The sequence below is a fragment of the Ruditapes philippinarum genome, unplaced genomic scaffold, assembly GCF_026571515.1.
Source record: "Ruditapes philippinarum isolate M1 unplaced genomic scaffold, ASM2657151v2 ctg11156_1_1_1_1, whole genome shotgun sequence".
Taxonomy (NCBI): Eukaryota; Metazoa; Mollusca; class Bivalvia; order Venerida; family Veneridae; genus Ruditapes; species Ruditapes philippinarum.
Window position 1 is genome coordinate 44642 of NW_026866944.1, and position 21417 is coordinate 66058.

At 34.1% G+C, this 21417-nt stretch overlaps 2 protein-coding genes across 2 annotated transcripts; one reads left to right on the forward strand and one right to left on the reverse strand.

Annotated features, from left to right (window-relative positions):
- Positions 1-852: 852 nt before the first annotated feature.
- LOC132734291 (uncharacterized) lies at positions 853-2562 on the reverse strand. The gene has a single exon (XM_060720995.1). It carries the CDS (start codon positions 2560-2562, stop codon positions 853-855), a length of 1710 nt encoding a protein of 569 aa, XP_060576978.1.
- Positions 2563-20009: 17447 nt separating this feature from the next.
- Positions 20010-21092, forward strand: LOC132734292 (protein FAM133A-like). The gene has a single exon (XM_060720996.1). The coding sequence runs from the start codon at positions 20010-20012 to the stop codon at positions 21090-21092; it is 1083 nt and encodes a 360-aa protein (XP_060576979.1).
- Positions 21093-21417: the final 325 nt, after the last annotated feature.

The following is a 21417-nucleotide window of genomic DNA, read 5'->3' on the forward strand; positions in this document are numbered from 1 at the left end:
AAGATATCTGATACATCAATAATTATAAATTCTAATTAACTTGACATTCTTTTCTGTTATGATGTCATTTCCCTTTATTACGTCATACATGATATCACTGGACTTTCCTTCCCACGAAAAGGTAGCCTTACCACTGGACTGTTTGCTTCGGTCAAGACAATAGCAAACTATATTAGATTTTATTTTAATACCGATTTTAGAATATAGGAGAGTGAATAACACAAAAGTTTCAACATAGTTAACAGTATATATTCATGCTGCTGCAAACATTGTGTAAAGCAGTCACCTTGTCATATTGTCAGATACACAAAACCTACATAAAACATGTATATATAAAAATGTGGTAACACATTAAGAAAATCATAGACACCCAGTGGCACAAAAATCTTTTGGGTTAAAATTACATGTATAATGATTTTTTTTTCAGGAAATTTATAAGTTTATTTTCATGTTGGAATAAAAGAATAAAAAAAACACTTCTTGTTCATTGTATAGAGTCTACAGTAATTATATATACAAAGTATTCAAGTGGTTTGTTTTTTTAACTCATTTTATCAGGACCACTTGCTTGATTGTTAAATACCACGTGACTGTGACCGTGCAAAAAGTTAAAATCACATTGGCACATGCAGATGGCACATGCTGCTTACACATTATTTCACGAATTACAATTCTTAATTTCATTATTTCACAATAATCAATAAATGTAAAGCTCTGGATATATTAAGTTTTTCTACCTGATTGCTGCAAAAGAACTTCAAATTTTCTGTGAAACAACATGCATCTTTAGCTGTTCACAAAATAAGGAAAACAATCTAAGATATAAAAATGTTTCAACAGAACGCAATTCCATTATTTTAAGTCGTATTCTTTAATGTAGTTGCATTCTTTTGATTTATAATGTTCACTGATAAACAATTTCCCCTGGTCTTCACAAATGAGAAGAGCAAATGGATTGAGCACATTTTGTACATAGAGAGGTAAAAGTTCTCTTGTACCAGGTACAATAACTCCGATCTTGTCACTTATATCTGGATCACAAACAGCAACATTTCCGCAGTTGGTGAATGTAAGGGCACATGGACATTTCATCTCCTTACTTTTAATTGTAGTTTTCAGATGTCCTATCAGTGTAAATTCATACACGGTCTTGTTCTTCCAGTCCGACACATACATACTCTCATTATCATTACTCAGAGATACATAACATGGATCAGCCAATATGCTTGTATCACTGACTTGATGGAGAATATGACCTTCCATATCTAATACCTGGACAGCAGCAGGTTTACTAAAAGTCACTGCCATTATACCGTTGTGATGATCTATTCCACAACATCCTTTCCTGACTCGCAGACTGTGACTTACAGACAATCCATTTTGTGTATTTATAAACATGATTTTGCCCTCATAAGGTAAAGTTGTTGCAGCAGACGAGGAATTTATTGCAGTGACGTCAGTTGGCCAACTCGCCAGTTTCAATGTTGATGAAAGTTTACCCTCTTTATGATTTAATACTTTTAATGATACATTATTTATGTCTGCTAATATAATTTCATCTTCTGATATAATTGCCATTCCCGTAATCCAACAGTCTTTTTCTGTTTTTTTCTTTTTTCCTGCTTCTGTCTTTATGTAGAGTTTCTTCACAAAATATGTTTTCATGTCAATGATGCTTTTTCTGCAACGTCCCGAGAATTTCTTCACTTGTCTATCAAGGTTTCCAAGGCACATGTTTTGCATTTTCAAATCCTTCAATTGTTTAGAAGGAGTAAATTTTAAAGTGGTAATTTGACTTTTAGATGAAATTTCTTCATTTATTTCATGACATCTTTGCAGTTTCTTTAGTATTTGTTTTGATGTAACAAATAAGTTATTGATATTGTCTTTACACTGTTCTTGTTTATTTTGAAACTGTTTGATTTCATCGTTTAAAGCCTCGCATCGACCTTGAATTTTTTGCTGTTTAGCGATATCGCTCGCACTTATCTTTTCAACTTCTTGTATATGGTATTTTTCTACCCCGTCAAGATAATTGTCCATCTCTTTACGAAACGTCTTGATTTCCTTCACTATTGTTATCTTTATCTCACCCGCTGTTATTCGACTGCATTTTATTTCTTGTTTACAAGAATCCAGGTTTTTCATAATGTGATCAATTCTATGCTTGATCCGAACAAGTTCATCACTTTCGTCATAGTTACAGGACACGACTGAAACTAGTTGAACCTTGCAGGAAGTATGTTCAAGTACCATACAATCTCCACATCCAACACTTTCGTGATCCTGACAATAAAACTTTACTATTTCGTTCTTATGAACATCACATAGTTCAGTGCAGGGAGCACTTTGAATGGACAGAACTGTCGGCATTTCATCTTTAGATTTGATCACGTGATTCTTTGTCCCTGCCAACTTCCGGTGTGCCTTGATACATGATGGACATATAAACTCATTACAGTTTTCACAATAAGCCTCTGCTTGTACAGTATCACCATCACCTTTGCATGGCTGACATGATCTTATAATATCTGAAGACCCTTTACGTCCCGAAACTTCCATTTTCTCCAAACAACAAATTAATATGCGACGTACTCAACAAAGTTATCAGTACTATTGTCCCATTTATATTATCATGTTTCTGTTATCAAGTTCAAAGTTAAAACAAAGATTTCATTTTGATATCGTATCATGTGAGAAACAAAATAACGATCTGATTTATGAACTCTTATATCCACTGTTTTACAGCGGTCACCGGAAATAACCCATCAAAACATTGAAAACGAAAGTAAAATTCTTTACCTCGAGTTCACCCAAGGTTATAATTATAACTGATTGATTTTTCCAAAATGAGAAATTTTATGAATCGTTAAATTGTCGATAAGATTTAGCATTTTAGTTGAAATTTTCGAACGATGTTTATATTTACCTCTAAATAACTTTCAAAACGCATTTGTTTTACTGAAAATTATTACTGAATGTAAAAATAGACTTCCTTGTACTTGTATTTGACTGGTATCCATCAACTCGAGCTTTTTCCCTTCAAATGCGAAAAACGGCATTGCCTTGTGTACAGAGTCTAGAACTGTTGTGATCGGGGTTTTGGTGGAAAACTGTTTGCCAGTGTAGTAGGTAAATGAAAGCCATTTTCTGCAAAAATAAACTAACGTACCAGAGCATAGACCTTTGCATGAATAACGATCGATGTTCGGAGCAGGAATCGTAATGTGAAATATTCCAAGATTTAAAATTTGAATGAGATCATTTCGAAATTAAAATAATAATAATTAAAATAATATAAAAGACAAAATATGTGACTGCTGCTAGACAACGTACACATTTTACTTAATCCTGTACATTAAACTACTTCACCCAGTTTTCTTAAATTTAACAAAAAGTATTGAACTTGCAGAAAAAGTCAAATACTGCTTTAAAACGAGACATATTTAGCTTCACAGAATTGTTTCGTTTCGAAAAATTGGTTAAAAGTTATGACGGGGAATAAGATGAAACATAACCTTGGGTGAAAAAACTAGACTTGAACCTTTTTTTGCTTTCGTTTGTGATGCTTGGTGGGCTATTTCCGGTGGACATAAATGATATCTAGGTATCATTTTCGGAAAATATCTTTACGTAAGTTCAAAACCTTATGCAAATATGACGTCTATCTAAACTACGAAATATCGTAAGGACAATCGTGGTAATACTTTATAATCCGGAGGGCGACAATGCGATAGTGCGATGACGACATTACGACAGTGCGATGTTGACAATGCAATAGTGCAATGACGAGAGTGCGACAAATGCGACAGTGCGAAAGTGTGAGGGCGACAATGCGATGGCGACAGTGAGATAATGCATGTAATGCGATGGCGACAGTGCGATAATGCGATGGCGACAATACGATAGTGCTAATCTGACGATGACGACGTTACGATAATGCGACAGTGCGAAAGTGCGATGATGACAATGCGATAATGCGATTGCGACAGTGCGATAATGCGATGCGACAATGCGATGGCGACAATGCGATAATGCAGTGGCGACAATAAGATAGTGCCATCTGATAGTGCGATAGCATTTTCGTATTGTCGCCATCGTACGATCATTTTGTAGTCATGGCACTGTCGTATTGTCGTCATTGCACTATCGCACTGTTGTATTGTCGCCCTCAGGATTATTGTTTAACATGATAGAATATGGGGATATAATTTTACTTTTGTCAATATATTTCTTTCTTTATTTTGTTTCTTCTTTGTTGCTGAAAATATTTTGCATCTTTTAAATATCAACATACCATCATTTTCATCTGATATCGTTCGACGTTTTTTTAAGTTTCACACAATTTATTGCATTTTCCGTGTATGGTTTTGTTAACTCTATAAGTATTCCCCTGTCATTTGATATAAAATGTCACTTTTATTAATTTATAATTTTAGACGTTTTCAATATAAAAAAAGAAAAGAAAAGCAAATCAAAAAGGAAGAAATCTATTGACAAAAAATAAAAAAATAAATCATGTAAAACACTATATAATCCAGAGGGCGACAATGCGACAGTGCGATGACGACAATTCGACAATGCGATAACGACAATGCGATAGTGCGATGGCGACAGTGCGATAGCGCAATGACGACAGTTTAACAATTCGACAGTGTTATTGTCGCCATCGCATTATCGCATTGTTGCCATCGCATTGTCTCACTGTCGCCATCAAACTATCGCATTGTCGTCATCGCATTATCGCACTGTCATATTGTCGCCCTCAGGATTATAAAGTACAACCACGATGGCACTGACTGTATTTCGTTCTAAACAATCATGAATCACGTGTACTTAATTAAAAATAACACTTGCTTCGAAGAGATAGGGATTTTTACTCGTTACTTTTTAAATAGTTGTCAATCTTTTTACGTACGAACTGTAATTTCTTTCGCAAAGTTGCAGAATCGATTCCTAGATACAGACACATATTGTTAATTCATAATACGATTCATGTACGATATTATTATTTCAAAAAAATATTTTATGATTAATATACATGTATTTTGTCTTTTTGTCGGATATGTTAAACCATGTTTATATATGTAATATTCTCTTATACTGAATTTCATTATTGAGTCAATAATAACCTTAAATAAAAGTGTTCATAAAAGTTCTTAAACAAAAAAAATAACGGCAAAAAAATGGATTTCGTTAGTTATTAATATTTTTGTTTTGTTTTAATATTTGATATTTCAAATGTTATCTGTCAACGGCCGGATACAGTTTTTGTCAATATTACAAAACATAACTATAATATGTAATTGAACCTGTATTTTTATCAAATGCCAAGGTTATTGTTTTCATTTTTCTTGTTCCCATTTGCTGACAACAGTTGTGCAGATAATTATTGGTCGAGTGAATTTTTATCGTTTCAAAACAGGCTTACATGATGACCGTTTTCATGTTTAAATGTTCAATTCTGCTTAAGCAGGTGCTATTGGGCGTGAACGGTAACTCGAATTTTCCAGTACCGTTCTGAAAAAAAATGTTATTTGTATTTGCTATGATTGCTCCTTACACGGAAAGTTTCTATATTGTATATAGTTTGATTTAGCAAAAACCAGAACCCGCTCTTTTATATTTTACATGTGCTTCAAATGTGTAACTTAAAACAATTGACAGAATTTATTTTTGGCGGATAAATTGTATTCATCATAATACATACATAGGACTTGGGGTACATCTTATCATATTGGTAATTTTTAAAATGAAACATTCCAAATGATTAGCATAAAATTGTTTTAAATAATGAGTAGTTTTTCCTGTATTAAGTAACAAAGATTATTCCAAGGGAAGTAAATCGATAAGGTCCAAACATTTTAAAAACTAGTTATTTCTCTTGAAGCACATACAAGTAGGTATAATTAGGGTTACATTTAAACGGTCATCCAGCTCTAGAAACATATTTTAAATATGAAGTTTTGTTTAAAGATTGCAATTTGTTTATGTTTAAATTATTCGATTTTCAAATTTTAAAAACAATATAGTAAATGCAAGAGTTAAAAAAAGGGAAGATAAAATGATTTTTTTTTGTTACGGCGTCGTCTCGTTTTGTGGCAAATGGTAGGAGCTGTTTTTATAAAAAAAAGTTTATGTCATAATGTGTCATGTTGTGGTTATTAGTTTTATTCTGATTCTTAAGAATCAAGTAAACAAACATGTTGTTATATTTGTAGTTTAATAACTTTATTTGAAAATCTTGTGCATTGCGATTTAATTTTTTATGAAATGGCGGGCTCATTTTAAAAGCTTATCACTTATTTTCGGTTTATTGGTAATACTTAAAGCCGGACTCCGAATATCGTTGTGGTCTGCATTGATGTCTATTTTAAAATACCTGTTTTTGGTGTTCTGTTAAAGGGTTAAAAAGAAACTTACTCATTGGCCCATTACCTGGACTTTTTTTGCCTCCTGTTGCTTTTTGCAATAGGTACAATTATAGTGCTTTAGTACATGTTTTTGTATGGAATTTAGACACTATTTTGTTTACATTTGTCTACTTTTATGATAGTATTACATAATTTTACATTTAGAGCTACTTTCGTTAGGTGAAACACATCTCACATGCTGTTACACCGTTATTTGAATGTTATGAAACTTATGTTTTGGCCTTTCTAGAGAAGAAAACAATTAATCGTTTCTGATGCATAATGTGCATTTAACCCAATGGTTGTAGATTTGTAAATTTATGTCCTAATTGTATAATGAAATAAAAACACTAACAGTAATAAAAAACATCATAGATCTTTGGTAATCATTATTTTCATTGCTTGCAAAAAACAATTTTCCTGATTTTATTGAAATGTTTTTAAACAGTAATCAAAAGAAAACGATTTGATTCATTCTGTATTGTCATGCAGTTAACCCCTAAAACATAATTTTATACATATATTCTTAATTATTATAAACATTACAAAATAAATCTTATTAAATCAGAACTGAGCATTCGCCGAACTTGATAAGTTGAATATTGATATGAAATTTTATTGCACGTTTTTTTTCTCAAATTGCGTTAATGCACCAAAACAAGAAGATTAAAACTTATTAGACGTAAAATATGGTATATAATACAACTTATAATTCTCGATTTCTGACTAAATTAAGCACTATATATACTATTCCAAACGGCGAAGAACCAACTCACGCACATAACATATAACAATGCATTTATACATCGCAGTCGGTTAACAATGTGTGTGCATATTTTTGTTGCGTTTTGTTCTTACTGGAATACTACTCGATTTTTTCCAACCCTTCTTTGAAAATAGCCGAATGTAACTTGATTATCTTACAATTCACGTTATTAAGTTCGTTGTAGATAAACTAGAGAATATAGCCTTCCTGACTCGGGTCAAATTTCTCATTCAGGCTATATATCTTGCGTATATGTCAGCAATTGTATAACTTATAAATTAAAATATATATGGATATGAACTTCTATTAAAATACCGGTACTATAGTTAAACAACAGTCTATTTGTATGTCTTTCGTTACTCTGCCGTGACTATTAAACTAATTGTATATTTCTATCTAGAATCGATGTGTTTGTAACAAATAACATGAAAATTGCAGAATCGATTTGATTGAGTCTGTGCATGAGGGATAACAAAAAAGTGCAATATCCCTCAAGCCCCGTATCATCGAATTGAGCGGTACTCAATTTTCAACACTTACAAATGTTGGATGAATATTCCCAAAGGACCCAACAACTACAACAACACTGACATAAGTACGGGGCAACTTTTTACAGCTGCTACACAGCGCTTGACACCTGCGGTTGTAAAGTATAAAATCCCAAACAAAGTGTGATCCCAACACATTCACTTAGCTTATTGTTTAATGCTACTACATTTTATCCGTACATTTGTTATAAATATAACTTAAATAAGAACAATATTACATCCATACATTCATCACACATTTGTTTTTATGCTGTATGTTAACTTTTAATGGCAAACCTCAACATAATTGACCCATGTTTTCCCATTTGCTTTTACAAGACATGGAATGCTGCAAAATAAAGTGCCAGCTTTAGCATGAAATGTGGTTAAGTACTAATTCAAACCATGATCGTGTTTCTATTGCCTCCTGCTGGTGTTTGTTATTGCTCAAATTGGCATTGACGAGCTTCTTTTTCCGATGAAACAGTTCAAAGGTTTCCATTGTAAAAAATGGGCTTTTCGTGTAGTGAACTCTACTGAGGCCCAAAGGCCTAAAATACAAATTTCGAAAAAAATTAGAAGATAAAAGTTGGGACGCTTTCAACGGCAAACCCCAGTCTGCAAACATTTAAAAAAGAAAATCTGTTTTTGTCCGATATCATTTATACAATGTTCATTTTTTGATCACTCTGCATATTTCCCAAATCATAAATTTATTAGCATCAATGTGACTGATTTACTAACAATATAGAAAGCAATAATTGAAAGAGTCGACTTTACTAGGTATAGGTCCAAACCTAATAACCACTCAAGTGATATCAGAAAACATCAGATAAAATCCTGTAAAGTATTTTTTATCCTATATAATGTACGCTGAAATGTGTCTTTTAGAGGTGTGGTTTGCACTATGAATTGTAAAATATCTGGGTTAGCAAAACAATGCTAACGTAAAAAATTAAAACGAGGTCAGGTGTTGATACAATCAATTAATTTATTACATAGATAATAGATGTGGGGCACACAGAGACAAATGATTACATAGTAACTTTTCTATATCCTTTTTACTCTAAGAAAAATGTCTGTTATAAATTGCTGACTGTTTTAAACTTAATATTTTCTAGAAAAGTAACCAAACATTACTTTCTTTCACTTGATAGGAATGAACTGCAATAACAATCCTTGATATTAAGAATACAATGATTACATTTTTGGCTGGAATACTCATTGAAAATGGACCCCCTCCACCTGTAAACCTAAATTGACACACAGAAAATAACGAAAATGAACTGTTTTTCAAATGAGCAAATCAATAGTGAAATTAAATGTTAGTGAATAACTTGAAGCTAATAACGAATTTGTATCAATAAATTATCTCTAATGTATTTTCTCACATTTTCCATTTATTTTAAAAGGATGTACACATTTTATTAACTCCATTGTTTTTACCTAATTGCATCGTTTTCCTCACTGTTTTTTTTATTTCAGATATTTTATTGAAACATGATAGTCTTACTGTAGATAAAGGTATAAATTCTGTAAAAATTTCAGTAACAAATATGTTGAAAGGTCCATTTATTTAGCTTATCTTAACTTAATGTGACATGTTAGAAACTTGACAAGGTGTAGACATCTTGTAGAGCGAAAGGGCGGAGCTATCAGTGATTTAGAGAAAGGCCTTGTTTTTGGTTGAAAAAAATAATGTTGATCATTAAATAGGTTAATGTTTAATAAAATACCATTTACACAATATTTGGTCGCCTGCCTGTGGCAGGCTTGACCAATTCTTTTTGTTAATACGTATTATTAAACACTAACTTATACTTAATTCTTCTTTGGTTTCTCTTCTCTTCTTTAAAGGCGCATTATCAATCAGTTTCCTGCAGATATTAAACAAAGATGATACGTTAAATCTATCAAATGATACTTTTTTCTATGTTACTTATATGTTAATCTAGAAATAATGGAAACTGTAATGAAAGTATCCTTTCATTTCTTACAAAAACTTCACCGGATTTCTGAAAGGATTTTGTGTATCAGATAATTAATAAGCTGAGCTATTCTAAGAATCCTAGTAAAAGCCATTTTTCTCAACTCCGAGTAGGCGTCACCGTCACAGTCACACAGATTTTTCGTGCAAGTCTTTCAAAACTACTAAAGGGAATGGCGTGAAACTTAACATACTTGTTTCCTGTGATTATCTTACATGATGGGCACATGTCCAATACCTCTGAGTTACCTTTTCACAGAGATAAGCTTATTTATAAACAAAGTTAATAAAACAGTTAAACTGTAAGCAACAGAAACAAATTCTATGCTCCACGACAGAACATGTTTAGATAAGATTTTATAGAAAAAGTAGTCATTGTTTTACGATTAAAAGATACTTTACATGTAGTTTATAAAAACAACATATTTTTAAAATAAAATTCTTATGGCTACAATTGTACACCGTATGCCGTTTTTGTTATCTCCCTTTTGCTCATCAAACAGAAGTTCGAACAGAACACGCGTAGGCTTCGAAGGGGTAAACAGGCGAAGTTTTGCCTTTCGAGACAGAAAAAGGTAAATAATTGTTGATTTTGAAAGACAATATACAAATGTAGAAAATGAATTCCATATGATCTTCCTTTGAAATGCATTCTTTCCAACGATTTGGAACTCAAATCGTTTTGATGACCTTGGTATGTCTCACAGGGATACAGGCAGATATTAAAGATTTTTGGTGACTGTATTATATCGCTATTATTGCAGTATACAAACACGAGATATATTTTGTGACTTCGGAAGCAGATAAGGGTAAAAATTATATATAAACAAAAATGTCTTTGTGATTGAAGAAGATATGGATCTCCTTGTCTTATTACTTTATCATGTATCATCCAGCAAATTGGTGTACTTCCGTCCGATCTGATAAAAACAAGATATATGCTTTGACTGGTTACAATTCTACCACAGGATAAACGAATCTGATGACAAACTAGAGAAAATAAGAATCCCTACAGAAATTCCAAAACAACAAAATTGAAAATGTTGCAGGCTCGGTTTAATTGAGCCTGTTTATGGACGGTACTGTCAAGTGCAAACTACCGTCAATGACCCCTAGCACCGGCTTAAGCAAATTTCAACATTTCAACAAGGAAGCGATGAAAATTTGAATTAAGAAACATTCGCAGATGTGTTCATACGGCAGTTATCCTAGAGAGGCAAATAAGCGGATGCAATATGGAAGTTTTGTTAATGTAACGCTATCATGAAAAGTAGTGAAAAGTGATATAGTCTATGTAATCGATGGTTGCTCAGACTGTCAGTCACTTAAAGAAGCCATTAATATATCTGACAGACCTAATCATCGCAGTCCCTGAATATAATATTACTTTGGATACCATTTGATATTTCAAATTTTGCCTCAAAGGTAATGACAAATACTTTATGCGTTTAAGTCAATTCACAGCCACGAACATCGACGGCCTCAAAATATCACAACTTATTTTTCAACTCAAGCTTGGATTGGAAAACTTTCGTAAGATCCATTTTGCTGGGGTTGGGAGCTGACTATCAAAACACGTTAAAGCTGTTACGAGCCAAGCGTAACGAGAAAGAAAAGCCAGCAACAAACTTGTAACAATAACAATTTTATTACAGAAAAATTATTAAAGAAAAATTAAATAAACAAATTATGTTTACAAATACCTGAAGTCCAAATAAAAATGTAAATTTCAAATTTCTAGTCTGATCCTGGAATGATCCTTTTTTGAACAGCACAGTTAAATCCAAGTAAAAATCCAAGAACACTTTAGAATAAATTCCCACAATAAAATCCACAAGAATAATTAAATATATTTTAAAATCCAAGCTCCAATAAATTACTTAATATCCAAGTTGAATGATACTACAAATGTATTGATGACTTGAAAGGTAACTGATGACTTAAAAGATAAAACGAATGAAAAATGTCCCCTATATATATTAAGCTTAGATTAAACTTTCCAGAATAGTCTTCCATGTTCTACAGTAATCATAATTTAGCAACTTCAACAATAAAGAACATTCCGGAAATTTCTATCTAAATATAATGCATGAATCATAATCTAGAATTTTCTACAACAGTTAAGAAAGTTCTAGTACATACATGTAATTTATGTTCTAAAAATAGAACAGTGATAATACTATATACATATAATATTGTGATGTGCCACTCCCCACCCCATTTTTATGAACTGTTGTTTTAAATAAACAGTGTGTTTATCAATAAAAAACTCTTTTAACTAAGTTCAAAGTTTATCATAAAGTCAAAGAGATACATTAACTTTATAATTCATGAGTAATTTTACTGTTAGATTTATTAATTATTCCTCTATTCAAAGAAGAACATTCTAACTTGTAACCATTGTATTGATATTCCGCCATTTTGTTTGCTTACAAATATGACGTCACACATTAGTTGATTTATGACATCATCATCTTGTGAAAAACTTTTCTTTACCTGTGGGGTACAAAGTGGGGTTACATTTAATTTATTAATCTTAAAATTTCATATCTCTACACATAATAACGATATTTCATTTGTTTCATGTTTTATTAATTCCAATAATTAATAGCTTAATGTAATATGTGTTTAAATATATTGTTTTATGTTGTATTTTTATCTTTAATGTAAGTTGTGGGAGGTGTTGGATCTGTAGGAAATCCTTTAGGAGCCTTTCCTACACTTTTCTTAAAGTCTCCCACAGTGTGGGACAGTGTAGGAATCTTGACTATAAAAGAGCAGTTTTCCTGTCGGAAGTCACTCCGCTCAGATCAAAACATTCGTAGCAGAAGCTCATTCAAATATTATTTAGATAATATTTACAAGTTATATCTTTGGTAATTTTGATAGCATATTTTCTTAAATACTTAAGCATTATTAATAACGATTTAAGTAATATTTTTTGTTCTAAAAGAGTATTTGTTGCATAAAGTTAAGCATAGAAACTTCAGAGTTCTTTGAAAGTTTAAACAGTTGTTTTAAATTTATTTTGCAAAGAGCACATGAGTATAGTATATTAAAGTTGAAATTTCCATTAAAGTAATATTTTTATTGTTAATTTTATTGTATTAAGTTGCCGACACCTCCCAACGTACGCACACAGATCTATATTTATAAAGTTGTCGCGGTAAAGTCGATATTTGAAATATTAATTGATGCTGTTTTAACAGCCGTCACTGGTAGAGATATACATCATTTTACCGTAGTAATATAAATTCGGATAGATATATATAGATTGTTGATAACACTATATAAGTAGCAGACTTTAATTATTTAATATAATTATACAACATATGTTCAAGATTAAATAATATATATATATAGTTCATTACGGTGAGTCCGTAAATAAACATCGTTAACTTGAAATTGTCTTGGTTGTTACTTGAGAAGTTTTATATTAAATACCCTTTATATATCATCCAAAAATAAAACAATAAACTGATGCGGAGTCATCCTCGGATAGCCCAATCCGAGGAATTTTTGTGATCGCTTGGTGTCCGTCCGAGTCCGTCATATAAATATATGAAATACAGAAGCTCTATACCAAGAAGAACTATTCTTCTGAGTTAGCGAATACATGCTAGTAGAATAAAAGACATACAAGAGACAGCGGTACGCAACATTTGTGGTGGCAGCGGTGGGATCCGTTTCTTTATAGCGGATCCAGAGATACGAACTTTCATGAGAAATATAGTACCGCAGAACAATCGCCGATCATCTTTATAAAAGAGAAAATTTGTCATTACAAATTATAAATCTGCATGAATTATGACGGACAGTGAAACAGAAATAATTTTCAATCACAATATGAGCTCTCCAAAAGTAAATGAAAATGCGCACATCGAGCCCCATTTCGAAACAAATAGCGAAGATGGACACGATAACAGCCGTAATCCGTCCCCTATAATAAACGGTAATTATCGGCGAAACAGCGTTGGTCAACGTGATTTACAAGTTGAAGATGGGATGTCGGAAACTTCGACAAGCATGCAAAGTGAGGAAGATCAACAGGAAAATTTTACATTAAATGAATGTATAAACGACCTCAGACTGCAACAAAAGGAAATAACTTCTGTTCTTAAACAGATGATGAATTTAGTATCAAATCAAAGTACAGCTACATGTACGTCCAAGACAGGCAATGAAACAGTAAACAAGTTGTCTGAACACGATAATCATTATACACAACATGATATAGATAGTCACAGAACTATGGAAGATCATAGTCGTCAAATTTCAAATACAATACAACATAGAGATTATCAGAATGAGCTGAATAGCCGTGAATCACATAATCACGTATCAAGAACTATGGAAGGCCACAGTCGAAATAATTTTCGGACATATGAAGGGTTAGAGAATCAACATAGGGTGGTGAATGGTTACAATGACAACTGTCGTGTTGCACGTAATAATCCAACAAGAAGTCAATCTCAGACAGGTGTGCAAGGTAATACAGAAGTGTACACAAGTAATGTACGTTCAAGGTGTCCACCTAGTCGAGTGCGCCCAAACTATGAATTTCAGAACCATACAGGCAGTGATGGATATTGGAGAGGAAATTTGAACAGAAATTCAAGAACAGCTAACTTGAGTTTAACACCTTTTGATGGCAAAGATGAGTGGGACATTTGGATCAGTCGATTTGAAGCCATTGCAAAACGATATAACTGGGATACTGAAGAAAAGCTAGATCAACTTCTACCTCGCTTACAGGGTTCTGCAGGCCAATTTGTTTTCGGACAGTTGCCTCAAGATATAATTGAGAATTACCACTTGTTAATCAGGGAACTAGATAGTAGGTTCAGGGTCATACGCACTTCAAGGTCATATGCTGCTAAATTCAGCAAACGACAACAATTAGAACACGAAACTCCAGAAGAGTATGCAGCAGAACTTAAGATGTTATACGACAAAGCTCATGGATACAGAGATAGAAGAACAAGACAAGAAGATCTCGTGAGAAAATTTCTAGACGGCTTACAGGATGAAGAAGTTAGGTTTGCTGTAGAGTATCAGAAGGAACCAGAGGATATAGATGAGGCCGTATTTCATGTTGCAAATTATGTTCAAACAAAAGTTTGTAGGAGACAAGAAGAAGGTGACAAACGAAACAAGAAAACAAGAAGAGCAAGTTATGATAGAGAAGATGATGGTAATGACTCAAATGAAATAAGACAACTGAAAAGAGGAAATGATAAGATGTTGGTTAGGAATACAGAAAATATGACTCGGTGCTCAAGCACAGAAACAAATGAAAATACTACAAATGAAGGAAATTTGAGTAAGGTACTAGAACAAATTCTAACAGAAGTAACTAAGTTTAATCATACAAATAATATGAGTGCAAATAAAGATAAGACAAAAGAGAAGAAAAGCATTGTATGCTTTAACTGTGGAAAACAAGGACACATAGCTAGGGAGTGCAGAAAGAATAGACGTGGACCTGAAACAGATGACAACCAACGGCAAAAATATTCGTATAATTATGCAACTTATCGTGAGGCAAATGTCAGCACGAATCCTTTAAACATGACAGGACCGGCTCTTGGGGCCAAAGAGCGGTCCCAGACCCAGTAAGAGGCCAACAGTCTGAGACTGATAACTGCGAAGAGCAAGAAGAACAAAAGGAAAGTAACATTACAGTAAAACAAAGACCAATAAGAAGGAAACGTGAGTTATGTCCAGGTATTTATATTAAAGGAGAAGTCGAAAATATACCGGTTACATTTACAGCAGACACAGGGGCATCAGCTACAGTATTAGCAACAAAAGTTTATAATAAACTTGAGGAAAATAAAAAACCAACACTGCGGAAATCAGCATGCTTATCAGGAGCAGGAGGCTTACCACTTAATGAATTGGGAAAGGCAGAGTTTAACTTCAAGCTAGATACGCTTGAACTTAAAGGTGAAATGATAGTTGCAGATATTGAAGATGAGTGTTTGGTTGGAGTTGATATATTACAGAATAGCGAGAAGGGCCCCGCAGATCTATTGTTAAGCAAAGGACTCATAGTTTTCGATAAACATAAGATACGCTGCTCTCAAATAGGTCTACCAGAAAGCATAAGGAAGGTTACAGCTGCAGATGATTTTACAATACCAGCCATGTCAGAAGCCGTTATAGATGTATTTGTCAAAAGAGATGAAAGTGACGAAGATGACAAAAACGCAAATTATATTATTGAGCCTACTGAATGCTTTAAAGAAACTTATCCTTTGCAAATGGCAGCAACATTAGTAAACTTGAATTCTTCAGCTACACAGAAGGTGAGACTCCTGAATCCTTTCTCATCAGAGTTCACAATAAAACAAGATGCATTTATAGGAGCAGCTGAAAAGATTGTTGATATTGCTAAGGTATTAGCTACAAGTGAAGGAGTTGTTGATGATGAAAACAACTGTTGTATTAGAAAGATACAATTGAGTGAGCATAAAGAAGATGTCTCACAGATTTTTGAAACAAATATCGGAGCAAACGTTGCTGTACCAAAACATGTTAAAGAATTATTCGAAAGAGCTAGTAAAGGTAGGTCTGACACTGAGATAGCACTGCTTGCAAAACTTTTAAATAAATATGCAGATACATTTTCAAAAGACGAATGGGATATTGGCTTAACAAATCTCACTGAACATTCTATTAACACCGGTAACGCACTGCCAATAAAACAACCTCCAAGAAGAGTACCTCTTGCATATGCTGCAGAGGAAAAGAAAGCTATAGAAGATATGTTAGCAAAAGGTGTGATACGTAAGAGTACTTCCCCCTGGGCCTCGCCTATTGTTCTTGTCAAAAAGAAGTCAGGTGCAGTTAGACCATGTGTAGACTACAGACGTCTTAATGAGTTGGTTAAACCGGATGGCTTTCCAATGCCTCGAATACAAGATTGTCTTGACTCCGTGTCCGGTGCTTGTTTGTTCTCGACGTTTGATTTAACAAGTGGGTATTTCCAAATACCGCTGAAAGAAGAAGATATACCGAAGAGCGCATTCGCATGTAAATATGGGCATTATGAGATGACTCGTATGCCATTCGGGTTAAATAATTCAGCAAGCACATTTCAACGAACCATAGAATTGGCGTTACAGGGTCTGCAATGGGAAATTTGTTTGATATACATAGACGACATTATTGTATTCGGTTCAACATTTGAAGAACACATTTACAGAGTAGAACAAGTTTTAGAAAGGATAAAAGCTGCAGGACTTAAACTCAAGCCAGAAAAGTGTGAAATGCTACAACAGGAAGTTGTTTTCCTAGGACATATAATATCTAATGAGGGTGTTCGACCAAATCCTGCCAACATTTCGAAAGTTATAGCGTGGCCCAGACCTAAAACAGCCAAACAAATTAAAAGTTTTGTAGCATTAGGCTCTTATTTTAGAAGGTTTATAAGAAATTATGCTCAAATTGCAAGGCCTTTAGTAGAACTGACAAAAAAGGGTCAGAAATTTATGTGGTCAGAGGCGTGCGAGAAATCATTTAATGGCATAAAAGAGGCACTTATAAGCTCAGAAATAATGGGTTATCCGAAGAATGAGGGCGGAGAATTTATTTTAGATGTTGATGGATGTGACACAGGCATAGGAGGAGTCCTATTACAAATACAAGACGGAAGAGAACGCGTTATTGCATATGCAAGTAGAGCATTAAACAAAGCTGAATCAAATTATTGTATCACAGAAAAGGAATTGCTGGCAGTAAGATACTTTGTTGAGTACTTCAGGCAGTATTTGCTGGGAAGAAGATTTAAAGTCAGAACCGATCATCAAGCCTTGGTTTGGTTATTTAAGTTACGTGAACCACGAGGGAAAATCGCAAGGTGGATTGAGATCTTATCGCAATACGATTTTTCGATTGAATATCGGCCAGGGGTGAAACAAGGACATTGCGATGCTCTTTCGAGATGCGAAAACCCAAAAGATTGCGATTGCCCTCTTGTTGATATGTGCGAATCTCTGAAGTGCGGACCATGCAAAAAGTGCATGAAAAGAGCCGAGTCCATGGAACTGAGATGGGAAATTGAAAATGGGCCTGAACAGAAAGAAACGGTACAAACCGCAGGTCTCGAGTGTAACAACAAGGCAAAAAGAACTGATTCTCTTAATCCAGAATGTTGTCCAGTAAAAATGGTCAATGTCTCTGATGAGGAGATGCCATCAACAAGCAGCGATGTTGTCGTTGATAAAACCATTACCAGAAATGATGATCATATGCGAGCAGCACAATTGCAAGACGTTGATGTAAGCCTAATCTTAAAGGCTAAAGAAGAAAATTTAAAGCCATCGAGCAAAGAAATGGTTGGTAAAAGTGCGATATCAAGACATTACTGGATTTATTGGGATTCTTTGTTAATACACAATGGCGTTCTGATGAAAAACTTTAAGAAAAAGGATGGAACAGGAGAATTTAAACAAGTAATTATTCCTACATGTATGAAAAAAGACGTGCTTTATCAGATGCATGACTCCCTATTATCTGGTCATATGGGAGTTAAGAAAACGAAAGAGAAATTGGCACAAAGATTTTATTGGTTTAATATGAAAGAAGATGTAAAAATGTATGTTAAGCAATGCGACATTTGTGCGAGTAACAAGAGGCCAATTAAAGTGCCAAAAGCTCCGCTAGGATCGCTTAAGGCTGGTGAACCTTGGGACGTGTTAGCGACAGATTATGTAGGACCGCTTCCACTTTCGCCAAGAGGAAACAGATATATATTGGTGTTAACCGATCACTTTACTAAGTTTGTAGAGGTAATTGCTGTCCCTGATCAGTCAGCAGAAGTTTGCGCTTCAAAAATTTTAAATGAATTTGTTGCGCGATGGGGGTGTCCTCTCAGCATACATAGCGATCAAGGCAGAAATTACGAGAGTAAGGTTTTCAAGGAACTATGTCGAATGCTGGAGATAAAGAAAACACGTACAAGTGCAAGGAATCCAAAATGCAATGGCGTTTGTGAAAAAATTAATGCAACTATAATAAAAATGATTAAAGCTTACCTCTGTAATGAACAAGAAAATTGGGATCTAAATTTAGGTTGTATTGCTGGTGCATACAGGGCAACTCCCAACGAAACAACTAAACTTAGTCCCAACCTACTTACAATGGGAAGAGAAATAAGACTACCAGCAGAGTTGGTATATGGGAGTATGACCACAAAAGGAAAAGAGGTCACCTCATATGGTGATTACATAGATAATCTTCGCGAAAAGATGCAGCATGCACACGAAATTGCGAGGAAACATATAGGAGAATCAGCTGATAGAAGTAAGGATATCTATGATGCGAAGTTGATGGTAAATGCGTACTCCGAAGGTGATATCATATGGTGTTTACTGGAAAACAGAAAAGTCGGTGTAAGTCACAAATTAGAGCCGATGTATGATGGTCCTTTTATGGTGAAGAAGAAAATGTCTGATATCAATTTTGTTATTCAAATGGATAAACATGGTAAGGAAAAGGTGGTTCACCATAACAAGCTAAAACCATATGAAGGAAACAACGCTCCAAGATGGATAGCTAAAGCTCGTAAAAAGATATCAGATGATCAGAATGCCTAGAAGAAAAGTTTCATTGATACATTGCTTGAACATATTGTTATAAATGTATTATTGTTTCTTCATATGATTAAACTGAGAAAAGATAATTAAATCTTCATATTTTTTTCTATCAAGATTCTCCCAACTTTTCGTTATTCGGGTCAAGCGTTTAATTTCTACTATGTAAAAAGTTTTATTGAGGAAGGCGCCGCGTTTGAAAAGAGAAAACCCTCTATCTTCCGAAGCAAATGTCGAATTAGAAGTCATTTTGAGATGTCAATTATGCGAAGTTTATATATATGGTCATTGATTCGCAATACGATAGAAAACAACATTTCACGCGAAAGAGGTGTCGGTGACTTTAATGGCAACGTATTATAAATGTTTGCTTATCATTGCCATTATTTTTGCAGTATCATGGAGAAAGCAAGTCATAGAGGTAGAGCATATAGATGCAGACATTGCCAGAAGAAAGGAAAGACAGAGATCAACACCAAGCAGCGTCTGGAAGACCATGTTTATGTCTCTAATGATGAGCAGCCACAATGATGTAGGCTTTGTCTGTTCAGAAGTCGAACTCGGGATGGTTTGTCGGCACACGTCGATAGTTACGCTAGGCATAGAAATGTTATGATAGAGAAAGGCGTAAAACATTCCAGACCGTTCCTAGTATCATCTTTGAACCCCTACATTGTATCGGAGAAAGACATAGAAATGTTGTCTTAGGATGAAAGCATGAACTGGTGGGTGAAGAAAGAGTTCCCTAGGGATAGAGATAATATATTAGAAATAGCAATGCAAGAGGCGCATATAGTCGCTTCACCAGAAATTCAGATTTTTGAGAATGAGACAGAGAGAGAAGTGGAGGGCTTGTTGGGAGAGGAATCCGTGGTTAATGATGATAATGATACGTGGGTAGAGACAGGAGCGCTTGATTTGACGGTAAGCAGGAGGATGGAGGAGAAGAAAAATGAGGTGGTGGAGGCAGTTATTGGAGTTGCAACGAGCGAAGAGCAGGCATTAGATCTTAGGATAGTTAGAAGGAGAGATGTGGAAGTAGTTGAAAAAATTGAGAATGAAAGAGATGATAATAATAGAAATGAGATGATTGATAATGAAGTAGTACTTGGTGATATAGAGAGAAGTTCCGAAGTGCGTAGAGAAGAATTAGATGAGCAGAATGCAGAAGAATCCAACATAGTTAGTAAGCCGAGATCAAGAGAAAGAGTAAGACATTCTTTAAAACGAAACAGATCGGTAAGCTCGTCATCATCTAGCTCATCATCTAGTGACGAGTCATCATCAAGTGAAGACGAGAGGGAAAAAAGGGAAAACAAATTCTGCAAGATAATGTGTGACATGGTAAAGAGAACAGGGAACATTATTGGTAGCCAAATTATATCCAATGCTGAAATGATAAATAAATTACAAAGAACAGTTGATGAACTTAGAAAAGAAGTTGCCGAACTAAAGAAAGAGAAAGATAGTAGAGATGGAAAGGAGGTAAAGAGTGATGTAGAAAAAAGGAGTGATGTAGGAGAAAAGAGTGTTACAGGAGTTAAGAAGAGTAAGGAAGGAAATGGTGAAAAAAATGATAAAAAGAGTCTAGGAGAGAGGAAAGAAGTGGTGTTGAAAGAACCGAGTAATATAAAGGATAAGAGAAACGAGGAAAAGGAAAACAGAGGGGAGAACAGAGGGGAGAACAGAGAAGTCGGTAGACGCCAACACTTTAACGTAAAGGGTCAACACAACAACTCGAGATACTACAGTGGTTGGAATAGGCGCAGAGAGTGGATGCCGTACAATAAGAAATATTGACAAACTTTGAACTAGGGGATACTTGTTATTTTTATTCCTGATGTATTGTCTTGAGGCAGTTGGAACTTTGCCTCTCTGAGGCGGGGGTAATGTGATGTGCCACTCCCCACCCATTTTTTATGAACTGTTGTTTTAAATAAACAGTGTGCTTATTAATAAAAAACTCTTTTAACTAAGTTCAAAGTTTATCATAAAGTCAAAGAGATACATTAACTTTATAATTCACGAGTAATTTTACCGTTAGATTTATTAATTATTCCTCTATTCAAAGAAGAACATTCTAACTTGTAACCATTGTATTGATATTCCGCCATTTTGTTTGCTT

What these genes read in the sequence shown, in the direction of transcription:
- LOC132734292 (XM_060720996.1), top strand. Translation starts at nt 20,010, where the DNA reads ATGAACTGGTGGGTGAAGAAAGAGTTCCCTAGGGATAGAGATAATATA.
- LOC132734291 (XM_060720995.1), bottom strand. Translation starts at nt 2,562, where the DNA reads ATGGAAGTTTCGGGACGTAAAGGGTCTTCAGATATTATAAGATCATGT.